The sequence below is a fragment of the Drosophila pseudoobscura genome, chromosome X, assembly GCF_009870125.1.
Source record: "Drosophila pseudoobscura strain MV-25-SWS-2005 chromosome X, UCI_Dpse_MV25, whole genome shotgun sequence".
NCBI classification, from domain to species: Eukaryota; Metazoa; Arthropoda; class Insecta; order Diptera; family Drosophilidae; genus Drosophila; species Drosophila pseudoobscura.
In genome coordinates, this window is record NC_046683.1 from 12,485,267 (window position 1) to 12,511,586 (window position 26,320).

Consider the following 26,320-nt stretch of genomic DNA (forward strand, 5'->3'; position numbering starts at 1 on the left):
CAACCAAAGGAGGAGAATGCAAGAAAAGGGTACGAAAAATAAGGGAACTCAAAGCGTCCAGGATCGAATCTGTGCATACCCTTTCAGATGCATTGTTGCTATGCCATCAAAATATTGGTATGTCGACTTGCTTTAAATGTTGGAGTTTGGTTGTATTTTCCGTAGGATCTACAAATATGGAATCAGACAAGCTGTATGCACTACGATGAAGAATATAAATGCCTTTGGATATGCTTTCTGCGTCCCAAACATCTGATCAGAATCATACTACCCGATTTCTCAAGAATGAGGCACAACTATAAAAAAAAATATGTGTAATTAGAGCCATGACTGGCATTTGGGCGCTGTGCCTGCACACATATCCTCCCTCCGCCCTACTCTTCAAAGATGCATATTAAATATAAGTTGTTGCACTTCACCCACGCCGCTGCCGCTCCCATCCCAAACAAAAGCAAGAGCAAAAAAACAAAAAAGAAAATAAGAAGGGAAGAAGGGAAATTAGAGATTCCGCCCTGACATGTCAGCAGCAACGGGCCAACGGGCACGCCCATCTGCATGGCCTGGGCCTGGGCCTGGGTCAGCGTCTGGCTCTGGTATTACTCTGGAATGTGGTATATAAGCCGACTGAATGACAGGAGTCAGATTATAATCCCCAGATGGCCAAGAAGGACGAGACCAACTCCCTTCGCGTGCAGATACTCGTCTACCGCCTGATGGGCATCGACCTGTGGAGCCCCACGGCGGTCAACGATCGTCACTTGGTCACGTTCGTGACCATGGGCCCACTGTTCGCCTTCATGCTGCCCATGTTCCTGTCCGCCAGGGAGAACATAACCGAGGTGAGCCTGCTCTCTGACACGCTCGGCTCCACATTCGCCAGCATGTTGACCCTGGTCAAGTACCTGCTGTTCGTCTACTACCGCAAGGAGTTCGTGGGCATGATCTACCGCATCAGGAGCATCCTGGAAAAGGGTGAGTCACGTCTGAAGGCCCGCAAGCACACAAGAAGGCATTTTCGATCCTGAAAATACCTGTTTCGATCTTCCTCAGAGATCAACGTGTGGCCGGAGGCCAAGGAGATTGTAGACGCGGAGAATCGCAGCGACCAGATGCTGAGCCTGACCTATACGCGCTGCTTCTGCATGGCGGGTGTCTTTGCGGCCATCAAGCCGTTCGTGACCATGTCCCTGGCCCTGCTGCGCGACGGGGGCGATGGCAGCAAGCTGCATCTGGAGCTGCCCCACATGGGGGTCTATCCGTACGACTACCAGGTGATGTGGTTCTTCGTGCCCACCTACCTGTGGAACGTGATGGCCAGCTACAGTGCGGTGACCATGGCTCTGTGCGTGGACACCCTCCTGTTCTTCTTTACTTACAATGTGTGCGCCATCTTCAAGATAGCCAGGCAACGGCTCGTCCATCTGCCGGCTATGGGCGAGGCGGATCCCAGGGGGGAGCTGGAGGCGGCGGTCCAGGTGCTGCTGCTGCACCAGAAGGGTCTGTGGATAGCCGATTTCATTGCCGATCACTACCGGCCTCTGATCTTTCTGCAGTTCTTCTTGTCGGCCCTGCAGATCTGCTTCATCGGCTTCCAGGTGGCCGACCTGTTTCCCAAGCCCCAGAGCCTCTACTTTATCGCCTTCGTGGGCTCCCTGCTCATCGCCCTCTTCATATACTCCCGCTGTGGCGAGAACATCAAGGAGGCCAGCCTGGACTTCGGCGACGGCATCTACGAGAGCAACTGGATGGAATTCGCGCCGTCCACCAAGCGGGTCCTGCTCATCGCGAGCATGCGCGCCCAGCGTCCCTGCCAGATGAAGGGGTACTTCTTTGAGGCCAGCATGGCCACCTTTTCAACGGTGGGTAGAATCCACCCGCGTACTCATCTCCTAATGGGATCATTCTTTCACATAATTTATTCTCTGTAGATTGTCCGCTCGGCCATGTCGTACATCATGATGTTGCGATCCTTTAATGTATAATTTGAAGGAGATCACGAAACCGCTTTAGGTCGAGAAGGAACCGAGAATAACGGAAAGAACACCAAGAAATACAACTGAAAAGAGAGGAAACTTTACAAAAACTAAACTTCAAACACTTTAAATGGGAAATCGAAGAAGCGAAATAGAAGCATCCCCCTGCTATGCGCCAGCATTTTTCAACGAAAGCAATTTCGTTTTCGTGGAGGAGGAGGAGGAGGAGGAGGAGGAGGAGGAGGAGGAGGAGGAGGAGGAGGAGGAGGGGGAGGAGGAGGAGGAGGAAGAGGAGGAAGAGGAAGAGGAGAAGAGGGGAAAAACCTGATGCGAAAAAATGCAATGAAAAAGGGGGGAAAACTAAGGGTTAATAAATGAAGAAAATTAATTCGCTCTTGAGGGTGGAATAAGGGCAAACAATAAAAAACGAAAACACCATGGAGTAGGAGAAAAAACGATGAGTGAAAGGAGGGACCAAAGACAAGGACTCATGATGTTACGCCTCTTTAATCCTTCAAGTGGCAACTCTTCCACTTTTCTGTTCCCACTTCAGCTAGGTGGAAGTTTGGCGAATTTTCGTTTTAGCTGCAGTCTCAGGTCCCAGACTCTGATTCAGACACGCCATCAGTTTAATTCACTTTCGATTCGGCCAGTCGGAAACCACAGCACACCCAACATTCCCCTCCACAAAAGTCTTGTCCTTCAGTTCCAAGATTCCGGCAGCCTTGGCCCCAAACTTCTCGCCAACTTTCCGCTAACCTGTCCAAGAACTTCCTCTTTTTCTAATCAAGCCAAAAGCAAAAACCTTCCCCCTTATTCCTCAGCCGTCAATCCACTGGACATGACCTCTCTGTTTTCGAATCTCGCCTGTCGAGATGCATTTGCTGTATCAATTTATCACAAAGAGAAGAAAGAGTTTCGCTAGGATCGGATTTCTCAACAGTTTTGTTTGCCATCGATCAGAAGGAGTATCCCCGAGTAAGAGGATGAAAAGGCATTTCTAGGTGTATGTTAAATATAACAAAAAAAGACCAGGATGTGTACCTACCCACACCCACACCCACACTTACCTTCCTACCAGACTCTTCTCATGGTGGAATTTTGCAATCTTTTTTTGCTTTTTTGTGCGTTTATTTTGCAAATGTGCGGGCAGCAAACGAAAGAATTCCACGGAATGTCGCTGAATAGTTTCATACGCCGCTTTTTTGGCCCTGCCAGTGACAGGTGGTGCTGTTGTGCTGCTGCTGCCCGAATCGAACAGCAATAACTGCCGAAACAGCAAGGTAATACCTGTTTGGATGCACCTTTTTTTTTGTGCCCTTGAAAGCACTCCCGCCTCGGCCATGGCTCCGGTGCACTTTAGACAAAAGCTGATTCTAACCCCGCTTTGTGCTTGATGCTGTGAGCACCCTTCCCCTAGGAGACTCCATATCCTTATCAAGGATTAAAATGTCCATTAACATGAGTGAATGAGAGGGGACTGCAGGCCTGCACCGACAGCCTCCGATAGGCCATCCAATACATATCTAACGTAGGGGAATCCCAGCAGGAAATAGAGAAAACAATTTCATGCAACAGCGCCTATCCACCCCGTTCGAGATTTCATTTTTGGTATTTTGGCATCAAGCATTAAGAGTGTCGAAAATATAACTCTGGCAAAGGCTGTACTTGTGCCAAAAGCAATCAGATCAGATTGTGACGTAAGCGTATCGATTCTATGATTGGGCATTAAATGGCGATTCCCACGTGCGTCTCCCTCTGGAACAATGGTTTCCTATCAACGCCATGCAGCTGGCACTGTTTATCTCTCTCGTGCTTTCACATCCTCTGGCAGCTCCACAGCAATGAAAGTGTGAGAATATAGTACAAGTTACGCCGTGCTCTTGTCCAGCGTTGAGCCACCTTAATGGGGAGTAGAGCCTGGAATGAATTCAGTTTGTTGCGTCACAAGCGTCGCCTTTCTCTGATTGGGCGCTCAGTACATAGCAGAAAGCACTGACTACAATGCCAAACATGCATCTCTCCCTCTCTCCCTGAACCCATACCACACATCGGCACCTATTGTGCACCCACTGTTTATCTCTTTCCTGCATCCATGCATGGCTCCTGGCAGCTCTATGTCCTTAAAAGGCAATGCTGATTCCATGCCACTGTGGTCCAAGACCCGGCCTAAAGTGGTTCCTTGGCTAAAATGTTTATTATATGTAATCATGATTAACAATAAATGCAGGAAGTCAAATAATTTGTGCAACTTGTTTTTGCTTCAAATTTACCATTCAATTTGCTTAGTTTATGTTCATTTGCATAGTCAATAAAAACACACCCATATTTAAATGAATTTAATTCGGTTATTAAACATGTACAAATATTGTGATATTAAATATAATTCACTTTGATTGAAACATAAATGTATTAAATAGTCTCTTGAATGTGCCCATATTTAATCTACATACAAATAAAACACCTACAAATAAATAAAAATATAAAAAAAATAAAATATAAATTATTAAATTCGTAGAAAATCTATTTAATCTAAATATGAAATGTGTTTATTCATTTCAATAATAAACAAAATCTTAAATATTAACATTAAATATATAAAAACTATAAACTACATATAAATTTAAAATTTATAGATTAAATAAATTAAATATATAATTAAATTATTAAAATTAAATATAATATTAATAGTAAATTACAATTTCACGTGTTTTTTTTTTGGGTGTGTATTAATTATTCCCACTTTTTTTCGGCTCTTGACTCAAAGTCGATTGTTGAGGGCTAGTTCTATGTACAATAGTCGTAGAACATTCGAGAGCTTCTGCATATACATAAGCTTTTAGGCATTCCAAAAAGGGACCTTGACCTGTGTATTTTATTCCATTCATTTCCTATGTAGATAGATATGTACATACATCCACACATATGTACTTATGTACATTCAATTCAACAATAAGTATACATATATAAAGTTTTCGATATAATACAAATTATCTTTATCGGATTTTATTCAGGGGATTATTATCAACGGCTCTATGGCCGTGGCAGGACATCTTCCGGCAAAAGAAGTCGACATTCTACTGGAAGGACACTAGTAATGATGGAGAGAGTGATGGATGTACACTCATCATTTAAACAAAATGCAATCACAAAGTATTCGATACTATACAAATTATCTTTATCGGATTTTATTCAGGGGATTATCATCAACGGCTCTATGGCCGTGGCAGGACATCTTCCGGCAAAAGAAGTCGACATTCCACTGGAAGGACACTAGTAATGATAGAGAGAGTGATGGATGTACACCCATAGAGGAGTTGCAATGGGGAAGAGCTGTTCAAGAGCTGTTTGCGGTACACATTCGAGTGATTCAAAGGATACAAATCCCAAATCACAATCAGATCTTCAGCACCTTCTTCTTCTTCTGCAGCAGCGGGAGAGAAGTCTGGGAAGTCTGGCCTGAGGTCCCGCCGAACCTGGAGCAGGGCTCAAGTCTGACACCTCTGACAATCCCGTTGTGGCTCTGGTTGTGGGCTTCTGGCTCAGACAACGACATGTCCATGTCACTCGTACTGCTCGTCTTCTGGGTGGTCTGACTACTCTGGGAAGTGATATGCTGCGAGCTCCCAAAGCTAAGCATCGATGACTTAAGGGAGAAATTCAGTCCCATCTTCATGTAGTGCCTGGCCCTCGAGAAGTGTCCGTTCAGGCGGCGGAACAGGGTGCGGGGCGAATCGAACTCGTTGGGCACAATGCCCTCTGCGGTGCTCTCGAAGTAGCTGAGCAGGGGGAACCAGATGCGCGTCCGGCCGGCGTTGCTCTGCATGAGGGATCTGTTGTTCGCCAGCGTGTGGTAGTAGAGGAACAGGCGCGACGTGATGTAGAAGCCCACGAAGACATCGATAGAGTGAAAAAGTTGAGCATGGTCAGGGCAACGGTGTGGCCACTGAACATATAGTCGCCGCACGTCCGCACGCCCTGTATCGACATGCCCAGTCCGCTCCAGATGCGGAAAGCCCGGCCCATGCGTAGGACCATGGCGTTCGTCGCGTCCACGCTGTCCTTGTCGATGGGGTAGTCCTTTTGGCTGCACTTCAGATGGGTGCCCGGCACACTCAGCGACGTGAGCAGCATGGTCACGCAGCGCAGCAGGAAGACGGTGCCGGCCAGCGCGCAGAAGCGCCGCAGCATCACCATTCGGTGCTTGTGGAAGATCAGGACCAGCACCCACAAGGTGAACAGCACCGAGCCGGTGATCTCGCACATGTCGAAGGCCCAGGGAATGTGCGGCAGATTGTCGAGAAAGATGTCCGGCAGCGGCGGGTAGCGCTCCATATCCGGCACGTGCTCGTGCACAATCACCATCACGAACGACGTTATCCAGGTCACCACAAACGAGTAGCCCAGGCTCAGGGCCGTCTTCGAGTACTCCGGCGGTATGTGGGTCCTGGCCATGCGCTCATGCCTCTCGCAGCGGGACCCATCGCTGGGGCAGTGCACCTCCTGCTGCCCCCCGACCTGCGCCAGCGAATTGGATCTGCTGCTGACCTTCACCAGCTGCTGGAGTTTGCAGACCGCCAGCCAGAACTTTTTGAGCTCGCCAAAGGCGAGCTTGTAGTCGAGCCCGTAGCGCAGCTCCCTGATGTCCGATTCGGTCAGGGACAGCAGGACCGGTCCGTCAATGGACTCCGCGCGCAAGCACTCGCTTAGAACCCTGGAGAAGTGCCTGCCATTCGCCCAGCTCACCACATCGTCCAGTCCCCATTGAGTCGCCTTACAAGGATCCACATCCACGACGCCGCTGTCTTCCTTCGCCTTGATCACGGTGGGCGTGTCACCCTGATCCTGCGGTGTTTCCCCTGCTGCCCCGGCTCTGCCGTCAATACGTTTCGACGAGTCCTGATCGAGGGCCGAGACCTGCCCACCTAGCACCTCTGCTTCTGACTTGCAAATCTCACCGTCGCCCATTGCTGAACCTTTCCCTCTTCGTTCCTTGAGGGTTTCCATGGGCTTATTACACGTCCTGCAATTGTGGCTTTGTTGTCAATCTGTAAAAATTGACTCAGACTTTTTTGTGTACGTGGATGAAAAGCAAGTGAAATGGGCCTACTGCTTTGATTTGAGGTTTCATTCAAGGAGGAGGAGTTTCTCGTACTACCTATAGATTAAAATATTTACATTTTTCTGGCGATACCCGAATGCAGTTTTCCGGCAAAATGTTGATGGTATTTTTGTGTTTGCCCCCGTTTCTGTTCTGTATTGCCAAATTGAATTTATTTATACGCATCTCACTCCACCAGTTCCTCTGGTCTACTGCCCCCCCCATCACTCCATGCACACACACACACACACACAATACATATGTGCAGTCGAATGCTGTGAGTCGGAGAAAAGGGGATGTAAGCGGGATTGAGATGTCCTTGCTGCTGGTCCTGGTCATGATTTATTGCATCGTAACGCGAACAACGAAAGCAACAAAGCGGCAAAGCGGCAAAGCGAGTAACTGTTAACTTAACTCTTGCCCCAGCAAAAAAATAAAATATTAGTTGACAGATGTACATCCGTATCTCGCACGGTACGGTAGCCCCCCCCTCTCCGGGCTGCTGCATACCCCTCTGTTCCGGTGCTTTATGCCACACTCTCGCCCTGGGATTTGGGGAATTCGGAATAAATAAAGTGCTGGAGTTGCGCAAACAAGAGCAACAGATGGAAAAACAAAACAACAACAATAAAATGGAGCGTTATACGAGTACCGACTCGGGGAAAGCCCTCACAGACATACGCGTACTAACAATTATGACTTGCAATGTACAATATCTCGAATAAAAGAATAAAAGGAGATGGGACATTCTTGCTGTCTTTGGCCAATTATAAATGAAATATTTAATTAGTGAACTGGAATTGGATGCAAAATACCATCAAAATGGGGGGGGGGGAGGGGGTCTCTTAAATGCTTAAATCTCTGCTGTCTTCAAGTCCAACATTGCCTTTTCCACTGCTGGGAAAGTTTTGGACAGTTTTGGCAACAGTTCATGGGCACTTTGGAGCTGTGTATCGGAAGGCATAGCGTAGGGCATGGTGTCAACACTTTTCAACTGTCTTTCACTCAATTAGAGAGCTATAAATAACCATCTCGATGGATAACCCTTCGCAGCGCAGCCTCCCCCACATTGCACACGATGGATTGACGCACCACCGTCCCACACGCTGGCCGTTCTCCATCTTTTTTTACTTTATTTGCCGCTGCTATGACCAATTAATGCATACGACAACAAGTGTAAATAGGTTTCTGTTTCTGTTGAGAGAGAGAGAGAGACAAAGGGTAAAAAAACAGAAGCGACAAATTGAAAGGGCATCACGTATACGTACGAGTGCAGGCACACAGCAGGGACAGATACAGATGCAGATAATGGAACTTGACGTGCGATTGCATCAGGCCTTGTTGAATCTGGCGTTCGCTCTCCCACGCTCGCCTCCCCCACATTCATGCGTTTTGTATCTACGCTTCGACAGAAAATATTGACGACAGTTCACCTCAACGGAGCGACGCAAAACCATTTATGTATATCAACCACATCCTATTCCATTAGATTCCAGATGTACTGCTTCTGTGACATCTGAAGCTGTGATTTTTCACAGACCTATGGAAAATTTGCTATACTCAACAGAAATTTCATTTAGTTTTCAGAAGCGCCGTAAGCCCTCCTAGCCATTGGCTAGCGTTAATTCCAAGATAAGCCTGTCCGGAACCAGACTAGTATTATCGTTGAATACTAATTAAAAGATCTGCGGGGAAAGCGAAAGCATCGTGCATCAGCAGCCTTAATTATGTCCACGAGTCCCTAGGCTGCTGGAAAAAAACTTGAAAAACATAGCTGGAAAAACAGGCAGGGGGATGGTGCAAATAGCAACCTGGACTGGCAGGGGCCCGTAGTTATGCAGACGATGGCAAAACCATCGCAAAGAGATCCGATCCCTTGACAGCATTCGGTAATAGAGAGAGCTGCCCCATTAGAAATGATGTAGAAGCAAAAAAATACTCAATTTATGCATTGGCCATTGCCCAACCGAATGCTGGGACAGCGCGTAGCTTTGCATTGATGCCTGGCCTTACCTGGACATATCCTCGCAGGACTATATGGAGGGTACCTGTAAGCCTGTGAGTGGTATTTTTTCTGCACAGTGTTGCCGTTTTAATCGTTACAGCGTATGGTAAATTTTTTTTTGTTATTGGAAAGAAATCTCTTGGCCAGCTGAGAGAAGTGCTGCTTCCCACTTTGTTGCGATGTGTTGTCATGAGGGTCCTAATGCCAGCCAATCCCTTCAGCATTTAGAGGCGAATGCGGGGACACTCTCATGAATAGGTACGAGACTGAGATGAGTTCAAATGAGTGTGAAGGAGTGGAAGGGGTAGGAACTACATAAACTCGTGACAAAGAAGGGAAACAAAGTAACGTAAGAGCTTAACGACCACGACCATAACGCAGCAGCAGCTGGAGTGGAGATGTTCCAGTGCCGGACACAGACACGGACACGAATACGGACATGCTAGGTGGTTCCGCCAGCACCAGCGCCTTGTAAAGCCAGAAAAAGAAGATTGGCTTACGGGTCCGGGGCTTTTCGTATCCATGCAGATCCGTTGTTTCCGATTTTACAAAACGAAACAGAAGAGGGACTGCAAGTGTCTGGGTCAAACTGGAAGTACCTTCTGTGAGGGTATTAATCGAGTAAGTACAATGGAAGGCATCAACGTTTATGTGTTTTCACTTTTAACGCCGTTCGGCCGGAGTTCTAAGAGGTGGACGAGGACGAGTAGCCGTATCCGCAGCCGGTGACGTTGAGGAACGGAGACGGAGACGAGGCGTAGCAATGATGATGATTTATTGCCAGCCAAAATATTTATGGCACTAGACTTCACAACACTGCTGGCGGAATTATCAAGCATACGCAGCCACCATGGCAGCCAGATCCCGGACAAAGGAGCGCCACAGAGCCAGAGATCCATGGAGCCATGGAGCCAGAGAGCCAGACCCAAAGACCTATCTCTAGCTGCACTCAAATGCTAGCACCCCTCGGCTACCGCTGCTCCTTTTGTGCTTCTTTTGTATTGCACTTGGTTAGAAATGGCAGTCTCAAGGCAGATCCGATTGAAATGGCTTCCTTGGCAACGCCAAAGGGGCCGGGCCATATAAAATCTCGTTTGTTTAGCAGAACCTCCCCCCGCCTCCCCAAGGCTGCACCTCATTCTGGTATGAATTTCAGGTGATTCCAAAGAGTGTCCTCGGGCGCCACTTTAAAGCCTTCGCTTTGACAGATTCTCCAAGGTTTTCCAGTTAAAGCCGTGGCTTGTACACAGGTAACTGACGCCAGGGGGGACTGGAGTGGAAAGGAGAGGAGAGGAGAGGACTGGGTTGGCCCGTGGGCTGTGTAATTACTTTCCCCGTCTCGCATGCAACTGTCTGCCCTTCAGTGTCCTTTTTTAGGGTCGGCTGCTGCCTTTTTTCCTTGCCACTCCACTTGTTGGTCATGTGACGCTTCAGAGGAGGCCGACTGCTTGCCAGCAGGAAGTTCCAGGAACAAGCGTGCCGCCCAGTGTGTCAAGTTCAAGGTTGGATTCAGCGCGATTGGCTTCATTACCCCTTCGTTAACTGGAAAATCCCTGCAAAAGCAGTGCTTCTCAGATGGAAAAGTGGATTGGAAAGAACGCAAATTGGATTAATGTTCCAATCCAATCCACCATCTTCAATCTCCATTGAACAGAGACTCTTCAACTGAGTAAAAAGGCACACATTTTCGTAGAACATAAATTTATTGAACTGCAATACCGTTTTCCTGGGAAAACGTCATACAATATACATCGGGGAAACATCATTTGTGCTGGAGGCTCCTTGAGAGCTCTGCCCTCCTAGAATTATTCGAAGAATAACATTTGAAATAAAATATGTGCGCAATTGATGGTAGTTTCATTTCAAGAGAATACTTGCAATTATTCTTGGGTGAAAATGCATAGCATACCATATGCCGGATTGCAGGATTATACTATCCTAAATGTCATAATTTCAGTTATTTAAAATATCATACGATTACGATTGTAGCACACAAAAGGCATGTTGTGAGACTTGGGGATTAGATGCAAAGGCACATCAGCATTGGGGAGGATGAGGGGTTGATTCCGTGAGACGCTAGGGGTCCGTCAGAGCCCCTAACAGAGCCCTAACAGTGCGCTAACAGCGTGCTGTAGATGCCCTTGGCAGAGCTTTCTCCGAAAAGCTTTCGGAGCGACGACGGCGGTGCGCCAACAGTTCGGAGAGGCGACTCGATTCAACAGCTGGCAGCGACGCGGGGAAGCAACAGTCGGTACGTCGGTACAGCACACAGAGCCGTGGTCGATTTAAAATAACGCGTCCTCCAGCCCAGAGACTTCAGTTCCTGTTCAGCACTTGTCGGTTACGTTTGCAGTAAACCGAACAGCACCCAGCGAGGCAACAATATCATCAGCAACCAACAAGCATTCGCCAGCAACCACCGGAGTTCCACGTTCAGATTCAGCGTCCCAGTGAGGCAGCCGCCAAAAGCCAACGCCAACGCCAAAGCCAAAGCCAACGACAACGTCAACGTCAACGTCATTGAAAAGAAACCCGTCTATATCGATATCGGACCGAGTCCAACAGCGGAGAAAACGCGACGAACGAAGATCGCAGATCGAAGAATATTGACAAGTGCCCAAACATATCCACCGACTAAGAGGTTTGGAATCATGTTCTGTACACTGTAACTTTTTTTGGCATATTTTTTTTATTGTTTGAAAGTGCGTGCGTGCTGAGAAAACTTTATGGTTTTTGACTGAAACAAAGAACAAAAAAAAAAGAACGAACAACAACAAAAAAAAAACAAAGAAACTTTAAGAATGTGGAAATCGAGGCTCAGGGGCTCAGGCCAGAGGCCAGAGGTCAGGTATCTCTTCGAGGCCTTGGGGCTCCGCCAGTCCACTCCAGTCCAGTCCGTTCCGTTCCGTCCCCTGCTTTATATCTATTATAAAGCCATCTCTTTTTTGTGCTTTCGAAGCGATTGCCGCTTACGCTGACCTAGGCAAAAAATTTCATTCCATTTGGGTTCGGGTTTGGGTTCGCTTTTCTTGGTTTTCCTTGTTCTCTCACTTCTTTTTTTCTGGTTTTCCCGTTCTTTTCGGGTTAATTTTCGTTGCCTTTTCATATTTGATGAGCATGTGTGGTGGGTGGGGGGGGTGTGGAGGGTGTAGTTTTGCGGACAGGGTAATGGGGGGGGTGCCGTGGTTGTAGCGACAATGTTTTTCTACTATTTCCCCGGTGTAAGAAAGGACCTGCTGCTGCTGTTTTCCTGCTTCCTTTCCGCCATGGCACCTTTTTCGGCACCACAGCCAGATGGAAGGAGGCTGGACTCCGTTCATCCTTTATTTATTATGGGGCAAACAGTCGCAGACCAGCCATCCCGCTCAGACCTTTGTTATGCATGGCCCGTGTGAATCATTCATATGCAAATGCTGTGAAAATTTTCATTTATATTTTCAACCCCCAGCCCCCAGGCCCCAATCCCAAGCTACATCCATATATCTCTGTCAGTGTCTGTGGTCAGGGGACTTTGAGGTGGCAGCCAGCCAGCCATGTGCAGATCCACATAGCGTCCATCAAGTGTTGCCTACTTATCGGCTGGCTGGCTGGCTGGCTGGCTGGCTAGCTGGCGGGCATTGTTTGGCCAATTACGGCCAAAAGTAGTTCATTAACGACCATGACTAACTGCTTCCATACTCTAATCTAATCGCTGCCAGTTTCAGCCATCGGACATCAGCCTGTTAGCCCGCTAACAGACAGGAACAAAAATGAGTTGCGATTCTTGGTCCGTCGGTCTGGCCATTAAAACTATATTATTTTTTAATTACTTGCATTTGGAGGTGACACATGGACACAGGACGGGTGGCGGTGGTGGCGCTAATCCCCTGCAATTGATCAATTGTCGGCCCTGCTCTGTTCTGTTCTGTTCTGTTCTGTGCTGATTTAATCCCCGCCTGTCCGGCCTCGACAGCAGCTTAGCACTTGGCCATGGATGGGCCAAAGGGCCAAATATTTGGGGATGGCTGAGCCTTTTAACAGTCCTATCTGTACATTAATTGCAGCCGATAAGCATCTGATTCAGTTAGTGCGAGTGCAATTTTTTATAATGCATTTCATTGGCAAGGCACTCGGCTGAAAAATCCTATAAATGCATATCTTTTCATATGTAAATAAAAAACAGTTTCAGCTTAATTTCGTTTAATGGAAAACTGAATTGCATACGAATTGTAAGGGCAATGAGAGCTGACTCTTATGCCGATTTGGGCCTGATTCCATTAGCCATCAGTAACTCTACTGCTGGTATCCCTGGGGGCACCGTTCTGATTTCACACCCAATTAGAGAGTGATTCCAGCACCCCAGTGACCCGACCCAGGGAGATACGCAGAACAAAAGAAGGTCGAGTCGAAAGTTCCTCTACCACACACTGCCACATTATTCTGCCTTGAAAAGTTATCAAAGTTTCCTGCCTTCCATCTCCCACCTGCGATGGTCTCCCAAATATTGCGGCTAATTTAGCGCAAAAGCAATAAAAGGAGGCAAAGGAGGAGAGCAGGGGAGCAGGGGAGCAGGAGAGCAGGAGGGGCAGGGGCACTAAGTACTAAGCCGCTTTCCACCAGCCACACGGCAATTAATTTACATTACATTTTCCCTGTTTTTTTCTTTTCGTTTTCGCTTGCTTCTGTCTCGGTTTCTGTTTCTGTTTTTAAGCTTTTCTGCTTTTCTGTTTTTCTGTTTGGGGCCTGCCTTAGGTGGGCGGAGGCTGTATGTATGTTAAAAAACAATTACAACACTTTGGGAATTGTTCGACTGTTCTCATCTCATGCCATCTCTTCTGTCATGTGTCCTGTCGTGCTATGTCCTATGTCCTGGCCAGGCAGGAAACTCACTCGCCCGCAAAGCGAACTGCCAAGGAACTCGAACTCTCAGACAAGAAGAAGCCACCTATTTGGGTTGAGTAGAAGGATGTCGGACAAGTATCAGGACAAGAAGATCGAAACTTCTGTGGCCGTGACCCTCAACGAGGATGCCCAGGTGGTCAGCTGCAGCTTCAGAGCCGGCGACGGGGCCGCTGGTGACGCCGGAGACGCCGGAGCCGCTGGAACCGATGCAGGAGCCGACGACGCCGCAGGTGCCGACGGAGGAGCTGCAGGCGGCGACAATGGAGTCGCAGGTGCCGACGGAGCCCATGGAGGAGCCGCAGATGCCGACGGAGGAGCCACGGCAACCGAGGTAGGAGTGGCTGTTGCAGCTCCGTCCTTGGTGGTGGTACACCGGGATCCGGAGCAAGGTGGGGATGTGGATCGCGACAGGGAATCATCGCACGGCGACAGGTGAGTCAGTCGACCCATGCGGGTATCAACATCCCTATAGCCCCCCATCCCGCCAAGTTTCACCGTGTCCTGTGTGTCCCCTTTGCCCCCTGTGTCCCGTATGCACCGTATGTCCCTGTCAATATCCATTAGCTAATTGGGCATGCGATGTCAAAGAACAAGAAGAGAAGTCAAGAGTCGAGAGAGCCTCTGCCGAAGGTGGGCCAAGATGGCAGCGAACCAGCCAACGGGCCAACGGGCCAACGGGCCCAGCCTAGTCTGACCCGACCTGGTTAGGCCCAAAATTAAATCAGCCTAATTACCATAGCATGCGTATGTGTACCTTTAAGTGTTTGGAGCATAACCCATCCATCCAACCATCAGTTCCCATTCCCCCGAGCCACCAAGCATGCATGCAGCCATCTTGCCTCCTTGGGCTCCCGGTGTAACTCGCCTTGAAGACACTGTACCATCCCATACACCATAGTATATTCCCCACCCTCCCTTGCTCCCTTGCCTTCCATCTTGGCGGAACGTATCTTTAAGACTCTATGATAAAAAGTATTGATTGATATATTGATTTGCTATGGAACTACTCGTACTCGTATACTCCCTGCTCCCATTTCCCCATACTTATATGGTCTCTACTCTGTCTATCTACAATCTACTGATCCCCTCTGATTCTCGATCCTCTGACAGCTTGTACCCCCAACTAAATTCCCAAACCTCGTATCGGTGTTGTGATTTTACATAATTATGCATAGACCTTATTCGATAGCAAAATTAACTTAACATAAATAATACATGGTATATAACTATACCTATATATCTATAGCCATACATATATATATATATCTTTTTTTTTATAATCTATCTGTAATCAATAATAATTATAATCCTCAATATCTGCGCGAACTGCCCAACTATCTGAACAATGATGTGCGTGGGATTTCATAAGGTATCAATTTTGTGTTTTCCATTCAATGATTTACTGTGCGACATTTAAGATTTAATTTAACCATCAATTATTTTGAAATTGGGACAAAATCTTAAGATTATATTCATAGATACGTTGGACAGCAGATCAAATCTCTGAACGGAGGAACTTGGTTTAAGAATCCCATTCAGATTCTTCAGATTTGAATCCAAATTCCCAGCCACTCTTTACCTGAACTTTACATGAATAAAACCTTTGGAAACTGAAGTGTCTCTGCCGCGAACATATTGTGCTGCTGAAGTGGGTCTCGTTCTTGGCGGTGTCGGTGGAGGAGGCTTCTATATATAGATGAGATTAGCGAATATTATACCAACGGCAACAGGCACTGACAGCAGGCACTTGGCACTTGGCAATGGCATCTAAGCCCAGTTAATTATGCTCCCCAGCAATTAAGCAGAAGATGAGGCAGTGCAGATTCAGACGAAAGGCTTTGCGGCATCGACACACACACACACAAGCACACACAGAAAAGGAAACTTACTCAAACAGGCTCCGACACGACACTCATAAACTCGTTGATACTGGCGCACTCAGGAAAACTCGCGATAAGTCGGGCTGCCTACCTTTTGAAGCCGCATCTTACGAGTATCCGGCAACATTGTTGACAGCGAAACGCTTCCCCAGTTTGTAGCTAATTATGACCCAATTAGTCAACCAACACCAACCAACCAACCAACCAACCAACCGACCTCCTCGGTCGCACTCCTTTCATTCTGGCTTAAATAATTGGCTTAGCTGTGGGTTAAGGCCAGATAGTACGGCCATCTAATGATGCTGTTCTAGGGCTTAATCTGTGCATCTTCGGAGTAGGAGTTGTAAAGCGATTTAATCTTTAATGGATCCCTAATGGGATCTTTGTCTTTGTCCATTGCACTTGTCGAACTATGACCTCTGGCTTACACTCCAACAAGTAGCTCTCAACTCTGAAAGTGGTTCAAGCATTGAGGTATTTCAAGAAGGCATCGCAATCCTTGCAGCTACCTTGAATCTGTTCGGTTGAATGCTGTTCCTGAACCGGAGTTTCTTCTCAAGTTTTTCTCGTATTTGTGGCCTGCTGAAACAGGGCTGAGACCCGTTTTCGACTAAGATATTCATCTTGGGGCACTTTAAGTCGAACTTTAAGCAAACTTTGCCGCTTGAAACTTGTGCACTTTGCATAGCATAGCATTTGTGGCTATGATCTTGACCTCTGCAGAGATTCAAGGTCTCCACTCAATCATCAGCAACGCCTCGGAGTCAGCCTCAGCTCCAGATTGAGTCCTGCAATTGACATTTTGTGGTGGGATTGTTTGGCTTTGATTAAATGCCTAATTGGTGAACAGAAAAGGCTTGCGGCCTCAAGTGGCACGCCACAAATTGCAAAGCAGACGTACAGAGGAGTAGCAGTAGGAGACGGACTTCGACTCGGACTCGGACTCCTACTGAAGTCTTCCTTTCAGTGAAGTTTGTCAGTGATGCATGCGGTGATATGCGCACCAGCTGCTGCTTCAAGATTGCAACTGCCCCATGAATTGTGCTAACAAATGGTTGAACAATGACAAGTTGTCCCAAAGGGTTAGCCAGTCAGTAGCCAGTAACCAGGGACCGTTGGCAGGACGTCGACAGGAATGGGAGACAGGGAGCAGCTGCTTTGGGTATCGCTCGGTAACCGGGGCTAGTGTCAGTGTCTAGCCCTTGTTGACTTTACGAGCATCAATTTTTCAAGGAACAACTGCCAGGAGATGGGATAGGGCCTGAGCCAGCGTCAGGGATTTGGATATGAATAGCATAGAGGACGGGGACGGGGACGGAGAAGGTATTCACGAGCATATCCTGACTTTCTAAGAGATTTGACAGCATAATTAACATCCCATTCTCATGATGTCCCGTTCCTTTACTTTCCTTTTCCCATTGTGGAGATTTCTGTTGTTGCAAAAATCCAAGGATATGCTCTTGCCTCAGCCTTAATAATATCATTAACTGGGCTCCGGCTTCGGCTTCGGCTCAGTACGGCTTGGATTGGTTTGGACTGTATTGGGTGTCCCTTCGTTTACTTGTTTTTTTTTGTTTCCTTCGCCTCTGCTGCCAGAATGGACAATGAACCAGGCTCGGATACGGCACGTGAGCTGGCTGCCAGATGAGTACCCATTCCCCCATACCCCATACTCCGCTCCATTCTCATTACCTGTTCCCGGGTCTTGTGCCAAATTGTTAAGGGAAATTATTAGCTATAAGCTATTTTGCATATTTTGATTCATTTTGGTGTAAACTCCCAAGTTATCCGAAGGCCTGGAGGAGAATTAACCAATTGGAGGGATGGAGGATTGGGAATTCATCAGTAAATAGGAAAATATGGATAAAACTTACTACCTTACCCCTGCAAGGCACCCAGAAGGATGTTAGTACCAGGCTGTTTAAAAATGAATCAAGACACAAACAGATAAGAAGAGTGGCTGTGTGCTGTGACAGACAGTGAATACTCAAGTTGAATCCATCGAATCAGTGATCAAATTTGTATGAAGTCGACTTCCGTTGCCGTCAACATCCCAACCCGTTCGTTCAATGTCTCGACTTGATGTCGTCGCCCCCCCGAAAGAGGCATCCCCACACAGCAGCCCAGAAGATACACACACCCCCGAAAGGACGAGACCAGCCACAAGTGGAGTCCCCTCCAGTCTGCTGGCCCTGCCCTTGGCTGCCCTTAGCCCCTAGCTGCCTCCTCTGGCTTCTTAGTTATGCAAATCTCATATTTTGGCAAAGTTTGTCGCGTTGCCATCGTTGCTTCTTGTATTTAGTATCTCAGTATCTCAGTGTCTGTATCTCAGCACTCGTATCTGTCGGATGCCTGCGTGTGGGTGTTTGGGTGTTTGATGCGAATTATAAAGTTGCCTTTTTGCAGAGATTTTGTTTTGTTTTGTTTGGTTTTATGTAATGTTCGTACTTGTTCTTTATGACAGTAGAACCCGCGTTAAAAGGGCGCAAACTCTCGACGTTCTACACTCCATTAAAATCAGAAATCGTAAGAAATGGAGAAGTATACATACCCATACGACGTGGAGTTCAAAACCGAAGTCGAAATCCACATCTGTTGGCAATCGACTGTTCACGCAATCGAATCCGATTCAATTGACCAAACGGATATCTAATGCCATTGCGAATGCGATTTCTAATCAACTGTAAGGCTCGGGCTTTGGCTTGGCTTGGCTTGGACTCCGTGTACGCGTATACCTGTTCAAGGCAGAGCATAGCAGGGCAGCTGGGCTTCGAGGAAATGTTTGTGAATGGCAGAAGGGCGGAAGGGACTATCTATCCATCTATACAGTCGCAGAAACCTGGGCAGAACTCTCCTCTCCATCCAAGTAGGTGGGCGGCCCCATAGTCGCAGTGCCCGACTGTAGTGTGTCCGTGCGCCTGTGTTCTTGGACGGCGACTCCGGTTCAGTGATTTACTGTCGATAATTCCAGCCAGCTCGGAGCTTGGAGCTTGGACCTCGGAGCTCGCAGCCCGCAGCCCGCAGCCCGTGGCGAACAGTAGACTCCGGACACATTGGCATTCAGTGGATTCAGTGCAATGCAAAAACCAAAGCCTGGCTAGGCCAATGCCAATGTGTCCTTGACAATGTGGTCGTGCCGCACAAGCACAACCACAATCCAAACGCATGGTCAGAGGTAACCATTGGGGATCGGAACCCTAAACCAGTTTCAATAAAATTAACTGAAGCTGGAGCTGTAGTTGGAGCTGCGGGGAAGCGGTGAGAGGAGAGCCAGTTTTTCCAATGGAAGCCACACACAACGGCCCAGGACACAGGACACAGGACAGATGGCGGCAGCTCAGGGAGGCGGAAGGAGCAATTGGCCGAAATGGTATTTGAAGTAAAACCCAGAAACGTGACGAAATTGCCAAACGGAGTCGCACGCATGCCACACAGCATACCGCACAGGACACACGCCACCAACCCGTGTGTATACTCGCACGTACACACATATACATACACCTACACATCTATACACCTATACACCCATACTCGTGCATGCGGTTAGCTGTGGCTTAGGGACATTGGCGAAAGGCGACAAAAAGCCGCGCTAAGGCCAAGGTGAGCCACAGAAAGTAGCGGGTAGCAAAAACCCAAAATGAAAATGAAAATTAAATCACCGTTTTTGTCATGGAGTTTAAGCCCTGAACACAGGAAGGCATTCTTCTTTTCCGCTAGGGATGGTAAACATTAAAATAATACAAATGAAAATATGGAATTTCCTAGAGAGATTGCGTTATTCTTCGATCTATAATCCTCAGACCCAACATCGACAGAGAAAAAGCGATTTTATTAAGTGAGATATTGGTGATATACCTTTCGATTTTATGGGCGATATTCGTTAGGACCTATCTCCAGCTCCTAGAGAACCGCCCATCTCACACTGCCTTTCCAATGCTTTCTTCTTTGAAAACGCCCTTCTTGAGGACCTCTCCCCCTCTCCGTTAACCAGCCAGGCGCTTGTCTAAGCCAAATTCTCAGCATGCCAACCGTTTTCAGGCTAAGCTAAATTTTTCGCATACATTTGTGCGATTTAAGCAAATAATTACATGCAGACATGCCTCCTGCGTGTGTCCCTGTGTGGGCCTCTGGAAATGCGTAGATGTGTGCAGAGGGTGTGGGTGTGGGTGTGGGTGTGCCTTTCATGACAGTCATTGTTGGCTGCCACGCCCAGTGGGAACGTTGCCATTTTGTCCATCTTATGCTGTCAGTGCACTATGGGAAATTTCAACACTTTCTGTGGCAATAATTAATCATTTCTAGGTGAAACGACATTTTTTGCAAGAGGAAATTATTTTGGGGTGAACCCACTTTTTTGGGCTTCATCAAATACTAATTTTCGTCACAAAATTTTACTCGTTAACAATTGCACCGCATATAAGGCCCACAGTTCTACAGTTCGACGTCACAGATACATGTTTAATACCTCTCTGATTTGAATCTATTGTACAAAATGCACTTGAATTGCTTAATTTACCGCTGCTTTAGCACTGCTAGAAAACAGCTGTTTTTGTCAGCTGTTCACTAAACAGTGGCGCGCTCTGTTACAATTTCTTGTATGTATTGTTTATCGGCTTAAAACCTATTATTTTAAAGACTTTTTTGGCCGCAAAAAGGGTCGAAACTTCCCATAGTGCAGTGTCATCGGCGAAGGCCTCGTTTTTGCTGTCCGCCTCCGCTTGGGGATCAGCTGGTAACCGGAGATGGATGCTCCTATCCAACAGGATGGCACTGTCAACAGGGACATCATCATTAGACAGTCCGAGGGGATTTTGAATTCAATTTCGATTCGTTTGCCTAATTTTCAGTTGTTCTTCCAGGAAACCAAAAAAACACAAAAAGTAATGGGCAAATCCTTTATAAAGCAAGGGGTTTCGCCCGCTGCAAGACAATACATACACACGAGGCCGTCTATCCGTTCGTCCATCCAGTCATCCAGCCATCCATCTATCTATCACATACTTGTTGGGCCATTCTGTTTTAGGCCTTTATTTTGGTCGTCTCATCATCGATTTTTGCCGCTTCACTCGCACACGCACACGCACAACGCAGACGCACACACACGTAGATATGGTAACGGTAATAAATCGCCATTGAAATTTTTGTCGCTGAGTTTTCTCTTTTTCGTTTCACGCTTTTCGGGTTCGCTTTCGATACCCGGTACATAGGAGTATGTAGTCGTATGCCTACGTTCCTATAGATATAGATTGTAGTTCCACGGACTAGTATCCCTTTTGGTCAGTGGCTGAGAGAAGTGGGTATCAGCCAGTCGAGACGCTCGCAATTGGGCCACTTGGCTCTCCATTTCACATTGATTGCTGTGATAGGGCTCAGTTGTTGTGGACAGGTGGCAGCCCCCCAAGCAGATATGATTTGTCCAGACGGCAGGGGCTGGCTGCCTTCTTTTGGGGCAACGCAACTATTTTCGCCGCCGGAGCCGGAGTGATTTGGATTCACTTTTAATGTGATTTGCGGGTGATTGAGATGATGGGGGGGCGGGTGGGGCATAAATGGCGAGTGGATTGAATGACTGTTTGATCGACTTCGAGGTGGACCCGCTCCGTCACATCTACTCTGGGGATTTCCTCTGTATTTTCGAGGTAAAGTTCCCCCTTTGAAGTGCGCAAAAGTTATTTCTTTTTTCGTTGTCACACAACATTTATTGATTGCTATCGATTAGGCCTGCGTGGAGCTGTGTGGAGTGGACTGCGTGAAGCGTGTCTATGCCGCCAGATGGGTGAGCCAAGCAGGCAGAGAGGTGGACACGAGGCAGTGGCGAGCGGGAACTGTGAACGCAGCTCAAAGTCTGACGATTGGCATTTCAAAAGCACACGCGCCTCGAGGTCCCCGTCACAAAAATGGGGGACCCCAAGGAGCCAGCGAGCCAGAGAGCCACAGAGAAAAGCGCAACAAATGTTTTCCTTCCTGTCGTCCGCACCCAAGAATTTTCCGCCACTGATCCCCCAGCGTCACCAGCAGCTGCTGTTTTGCACTCAACTGTTGTTTTCCTTTCATTTATGACCTCGACGGAAAATTAATATTTTTCCCAGATGCTTCTACCATTGCCACTGGCCCTGGGCCAAACCCTCTACGTGGAGAGCGTGTGGCTCGTGGATCCATTTTCCACAAATTGGAAAGCCATAGGACAAATTTGATCAACATCAGGTATAAAGTATGGCCAAGGCGAGATAGTTTTTGGGATAATCAAAAGCCAGAATGACTTGAAATATAATATGATCCTAGCTACCGGAAATGTTGGGGCTGTGGGTCAAGGTAGCTCCGCACGCTATGATGGCAACGAAAAGAAAGTAAACAATAACCTTCTGGCACTCTATGAGAGGAGAGTGCACAGTAAATATATTAATTTATCGCATCTAAAATTATGAGTAATTAAAATGAGAAGGGCATTTGAAGTTTGAAGTTGCCGGAAGAGTGCTGCATCCGCTGGTGCTTGTTTTTGCCGATGTTGTTCTGAGTGCTTTGACGATTTCCGTTTCCGCTTCCGTTCAGTTACATCCACTTGTTGTTGACGCTGCGCGTGGCCTTTGTGTGTTCAGCGAGTGTTTGTGTGGGTGGATGTGGATGTGGATGATGTAGATGCAACCGGGTCCGCCCTCTCAATGCTCAGTGGTCAGTGGTCAGTGGCAGTGGCAGTTGTTCTCGTTGCCCGTTGACTGTTGCCTTCACCTGACAGTTGCTCGCTACCCACCTGCCGCCGCCCCCCATCGTCATTGCATCTCAGAGCTCACAGCTGGTGTGTGCCAGCTACATTTTCCATTTCAATAAATCTGTCCGTGTTTACGTTTGTTTGTCTTACTGGCACGTAAGTTGTCTTCGAGGAAGATGCAAGTGCAGTTGGCAGGCGACTCACACACACTCAGATACATGGACCGCACATACCTTTTGATTCCATAAATATCGTGGCCAGCATCTCAGAAGGAGCCCACACAGAAAGACATCAGTTGCAGGATAGGATCCTTGGCCTCGTGGCCAGGAGACGGGAGACGGGGCTCCTGTTTGATTTTCCTATGAATCTCATTCCCTTTCCTTTGCTTCGAATGTGGAAACATAAAGAGAGACAGATGGGGGACCATTCTCTCTGTTCATTCTTTAGTTGTCAGCTGCAGGATTTTTAGACACTCGCACGAGCTTGGACGGAAGGGACGTGGCCCCTTTTGCTGGCTGTTCGGTGATCAATGTTGCGCTGAAAGTTGATTAATTTGCTATCCTGCCACTTGAGACAGGGTCTGCCTTGGACCGTTCCCATCGGCAGCCGCGCCACCGAGTCATGGCAATGCCGCAGAAATTAATTACCGGATTATGAGACAATTTCATTGGCTAAACGGATGCTGCCTCGCACAAGGGCGGCGCTCCCGCACACCAAGGTCCCCTCGAACTCCATTTTTTGTTCAATTTTCACATCTCTGACATTTCTGAACCTTTGCTTGGGTCTCGTACTGTCCGGGATTAACATTTAATGGCCAAAGGTCACGCACACAGCGCGATGGGCGACGGTTAATGGGCGGGAAGGTGTGGTCAACCTCTGGCAATCTCTATGGCAATCCCTACGAAGGAAACAATATCGAGAGTGCCAGTCCAGAGACAGAGACAGAGACAGCGACGAGGGCATGCCGGTGGCATCTCTGCTAAATTAAGTGCCCAACTTAAATAACTCGAATTAAACATTAATAGCGTACTTAAAAGTTTCCCTTCGTTTTCGTTTTTGCTTTCGCCTTCCCTCTAGTTTTTCCTTCTAGATCTCGTTTTTCCTGCCGTTTCGTTTGCCCGTTGTTTTGTGTGTGTTTCCCGCAGTTTTCGTTTATTAACAGATGGCTGAAATTTCTATATTCTAACTTTTATTTGAGGGGAAAGGTCAAAGGATTTTCCTGAGCAATCGAATTGATTTCGAGGCAGATTTCTGGAGGCACAATTCTGGCTACTTAAGAAAGCATTTAAAACTTAATTGATTTCCCGAATCTCCCAATGAATTTCCCAAAAGGGGTGAGGGGGTGAAGAAGAGGGGGCTTTGCCGTACTGTGTGCTGTACTGTGGGCTGCTGTTGATTGGCCTCTGAAGAGTGCTGGGCTTTGCCAGCAAAATGGCATCACAAAATGGCATTTCCATGGCACCATAGCAGGAATTATGGCCCAGCTCTCCTTTCAGCACAGATTATCATGAAGCTGCAGTTGCAGTGGCAGTGGCAGTGGCAGTGGCAGTGGCAGTGGCAGTGGCAGTGGCAGTGGCAGCTTCCATTCCAGCACAGGTCTCGCAGGTCAGCTCCACTACCTGTTTTGCTACCCCCTTGGCAGATCATCCTTCAGTTGGGTATCAATTTAACGCTTCCCTGGGTCCATTCTATTCCGTACATTATTTCCTTTCAATCAAAGCATCATATTCCAATTATGTACAGTCCGCAGTACAGTGTATTGTTCAGTGGCATTGCCGTTCGTTTTCCGATGTTGCCCCCTCTTCCGTTCCATCGCAAATTCCGGATTAGTGTCTTGGCTCAAACTGTACTTGTGAGCACTGGAGACTAATTCAATAAGAAAAATGTTGCACGTCATTTCTCTTTAGGAGAGACAGAGATGGGATTGGACTCAAGGGGAAAACGCGATTCCAGTGCGCTTGAATCAATTTGAGAATTTCCACGGCACCGTGAGGGCGGCGGCCACTTGAAGGCAGCCAAGCAAAACCCTGCACTACGTTTCCGCAATGAGTATTTGTCTCTGCCACTGTCCCCTCCCGCCGCAATCCGGCTTCCAGCCAGTCGCTCTTCATGTTTCATCTGCTCGAGATGTTGTCGGCTTAAGTGCCGCATTTGAGGCGCCATGAAATATGCAACAGCCTGCTCAAGAGCGCTTCGAGTGAGCAGAATGAACATGCAATGCAGACCCCTCCTCCAGGACTCGCTACGTCTCTCTCCAGGCCATCATCCGGCTGCCTCCTGGAGATATGAATGCAGGCTGAAAGCTGTGGTCACAGGACGCGGCTCAAATTCACCCATCCTCCAGCCAATAGCATAGGCCATTGTTTTTGTACACCGATTGATATGTTTCGCACACGCTCTGAAGGACTGAAAGTGGGCGCACGTCGCATCTTGATTACCTTAATGGACAATTCCTCGAATGTAAAGTCAATTATGTACACACACTCTATATATACAAAATATCAGTTCCTTTGATCTTCCATGATACACAAAACAATGTGAAAGCCCAGAAAGCCCAGCTTGTACCGCATGCAGGCAGAGCCATCTAAACGCATGCAATCATATATTGCGAGAACGTACTCGGCTTGTGTGTGGGAGGGAGCTTGCTTAAACGCATACATTCAAATGGGCTAATGGGATAAACGGCACGCCTAGGAGACTCTGTACACGTTCACCGTCGGCGATGGGGCTCTGCAATCAGATTGCCGCCCGCGCATCCCAGCCACTGGAGATCAGCGATGTCCCCACACTGGCCTATTCGCCCTTCAGCTGAACACACTTGGCCGCATTGCAGCGTATTGAAGGGCACGATGATGATGATGATGATGATGATGATCTAAGGGAACTCACTTTGAGTTCTGGTGACATTTAAATATAGATTAAAAAGTTACGCATACGACATGCTGGCACAGGAAGTACAAGATGCTGCGCTGCTGTGGGGTGTGGGGGTGGGAATACGAATAATTTGGAGAAACAGAGTCATGAAAGTCAAGCCCAAGACCCTCCCTGGGATGAGGAGGCACACACACACAAACACACACACGAGGACGACGAGGAGCAGGACGAGATGAAGACGGGTTGCCAGAAGGGTTTGTGGGGCGGGGGCTGCAATTTAGCGCGACAACAATGGCGCCCAAGTGGCGCCATCATTTCTTTCTCTGCCTTAATTTTCTCTCACAGTCGTGTTGTTTTTTTTCTTTCGTTTTTTGGGGGGTAGGCACACAATATTCTGAATGTGTATGTGTGTGTTTTTGTGTCTCTTTGTGTGCGAGTGCTTGTTGGTGTGTTGTGGTTTGGTTTTATGACGTGTAGTGTAATTAAAAACTAAAAGCAAAGGGAAACAAACAGAGTCGAATAGGGACTGGAGAGAGGAGAGAGAAGTCTGAACCAAAGGCAAGAATTTTCCCCAAAATTCATCATACGAGTATAAGAATATAATAATAGGAATAGTATTAAAACATGCAGAGTGTATCCTCTGACAATCCCAAAGCAATTCCTGTAGATAAATATTTGGGTACACTAAACGATTGGCCTTTACACAAATTCTAAAAATACTGAATCGTGACTGGAAATGACAGCTAAACCAATTGCAAAATGAAAGGAGGAATGTTGCAAAAATTACTGAAATTAAATATAAACCAGAAACCACCACACCTTGGTCAACTTTCTCTAAAGAAAAAGAAGGAGCTGGGTTTTTGTTACATATTTTTAGCCAATACTCAAATATTACATTCC

The 26,320-nt window shown here is 47.4% G+C and overlaps 2 protein-coding genes, 1 long non-coding RNA gene and 1 pseudogene across 6 annotated transcripts in view; 2 read left to right on the forward strand and 2 right to left on the reverse strand.

Annotated features, from left to right (window-relative positions):
* The first annotated feature begins 487 nt into the window (after positions 1–487).
* Or9a (Odorant receptor 9a) lies at positions 488–2,191 on the forward strand. The gene is made up of 3 exons (XM_001354823.4): positions 488–972; positions 1,051–1,859; positions 1,929–2,191. Exons 1-3 carry the CDS (start codon positions 657–659, stop codon positions 1,980–1,982), a joined length of 1,179 nt encoding a protein of 392 aa, XP_001354859.2. The 5' UTR covers positions 488–656; the 3' UTR covers positions 1,983–2,191.
* A 2,940-nt stretch (positions 2,192–5,131) lies between these two features.
* Positions 5,132–7,088, reverse strand: LOC6901475 (sphingomyelin synthase-related 1-like; annotated as a pseudogene).
* Positions 7,089–7,827: 739 nt separating this feature from the next.
* On the reverse strand, positions 7,828–9,242 carry LOC26532762 (uncharacterized). Of its 2 annotated transcripts, none has more exons than XR_004470536.1 (3): positions 9,088–9,242; positions 8,343–8,976; positions 7,828–8,268 (listed from the first exon to the last, which is right to left on the reverse strand). It is a non-coding gene; the product is annotated as an uncharacterized lncRNA (long non-coding RNA). The 2 variants fall into 2 exon arrangements; XR_001452805.2 differs by having other exon boundaries at positions 8,343–8,614; positions 9,088–9,231.
* A 2,035-nt stretch (positions 9,243–11,277) lies between these two features.
* The window catches only part of LOC4814725 (uncharacterized), a 45,676-nt gene continuing 30,633 nt past the window's right edge, over positions 11,278–26,320 (forward strand). For 2 of the 3 annotated variants that reach the window (XM_015186248.2, XM_015186250.2), the window contains exons 1-2: positions 11,278–11,720; positions 13,936–14,392. In XM_015186248.2, the coding sequence (XP_015041734.2) occupies positions 14,025–14,392 (368 nt within the window). In that variant the 5' untranslated portion in view covers positions 11,278–11,720; positions 13,936–14,024. The remainder of the gene's footprint in view (positions 11,721–13,935; positions 14,393–26,320) is intronic. The other variant, XM_001354822.4, reaches the window with a different exon arrangement.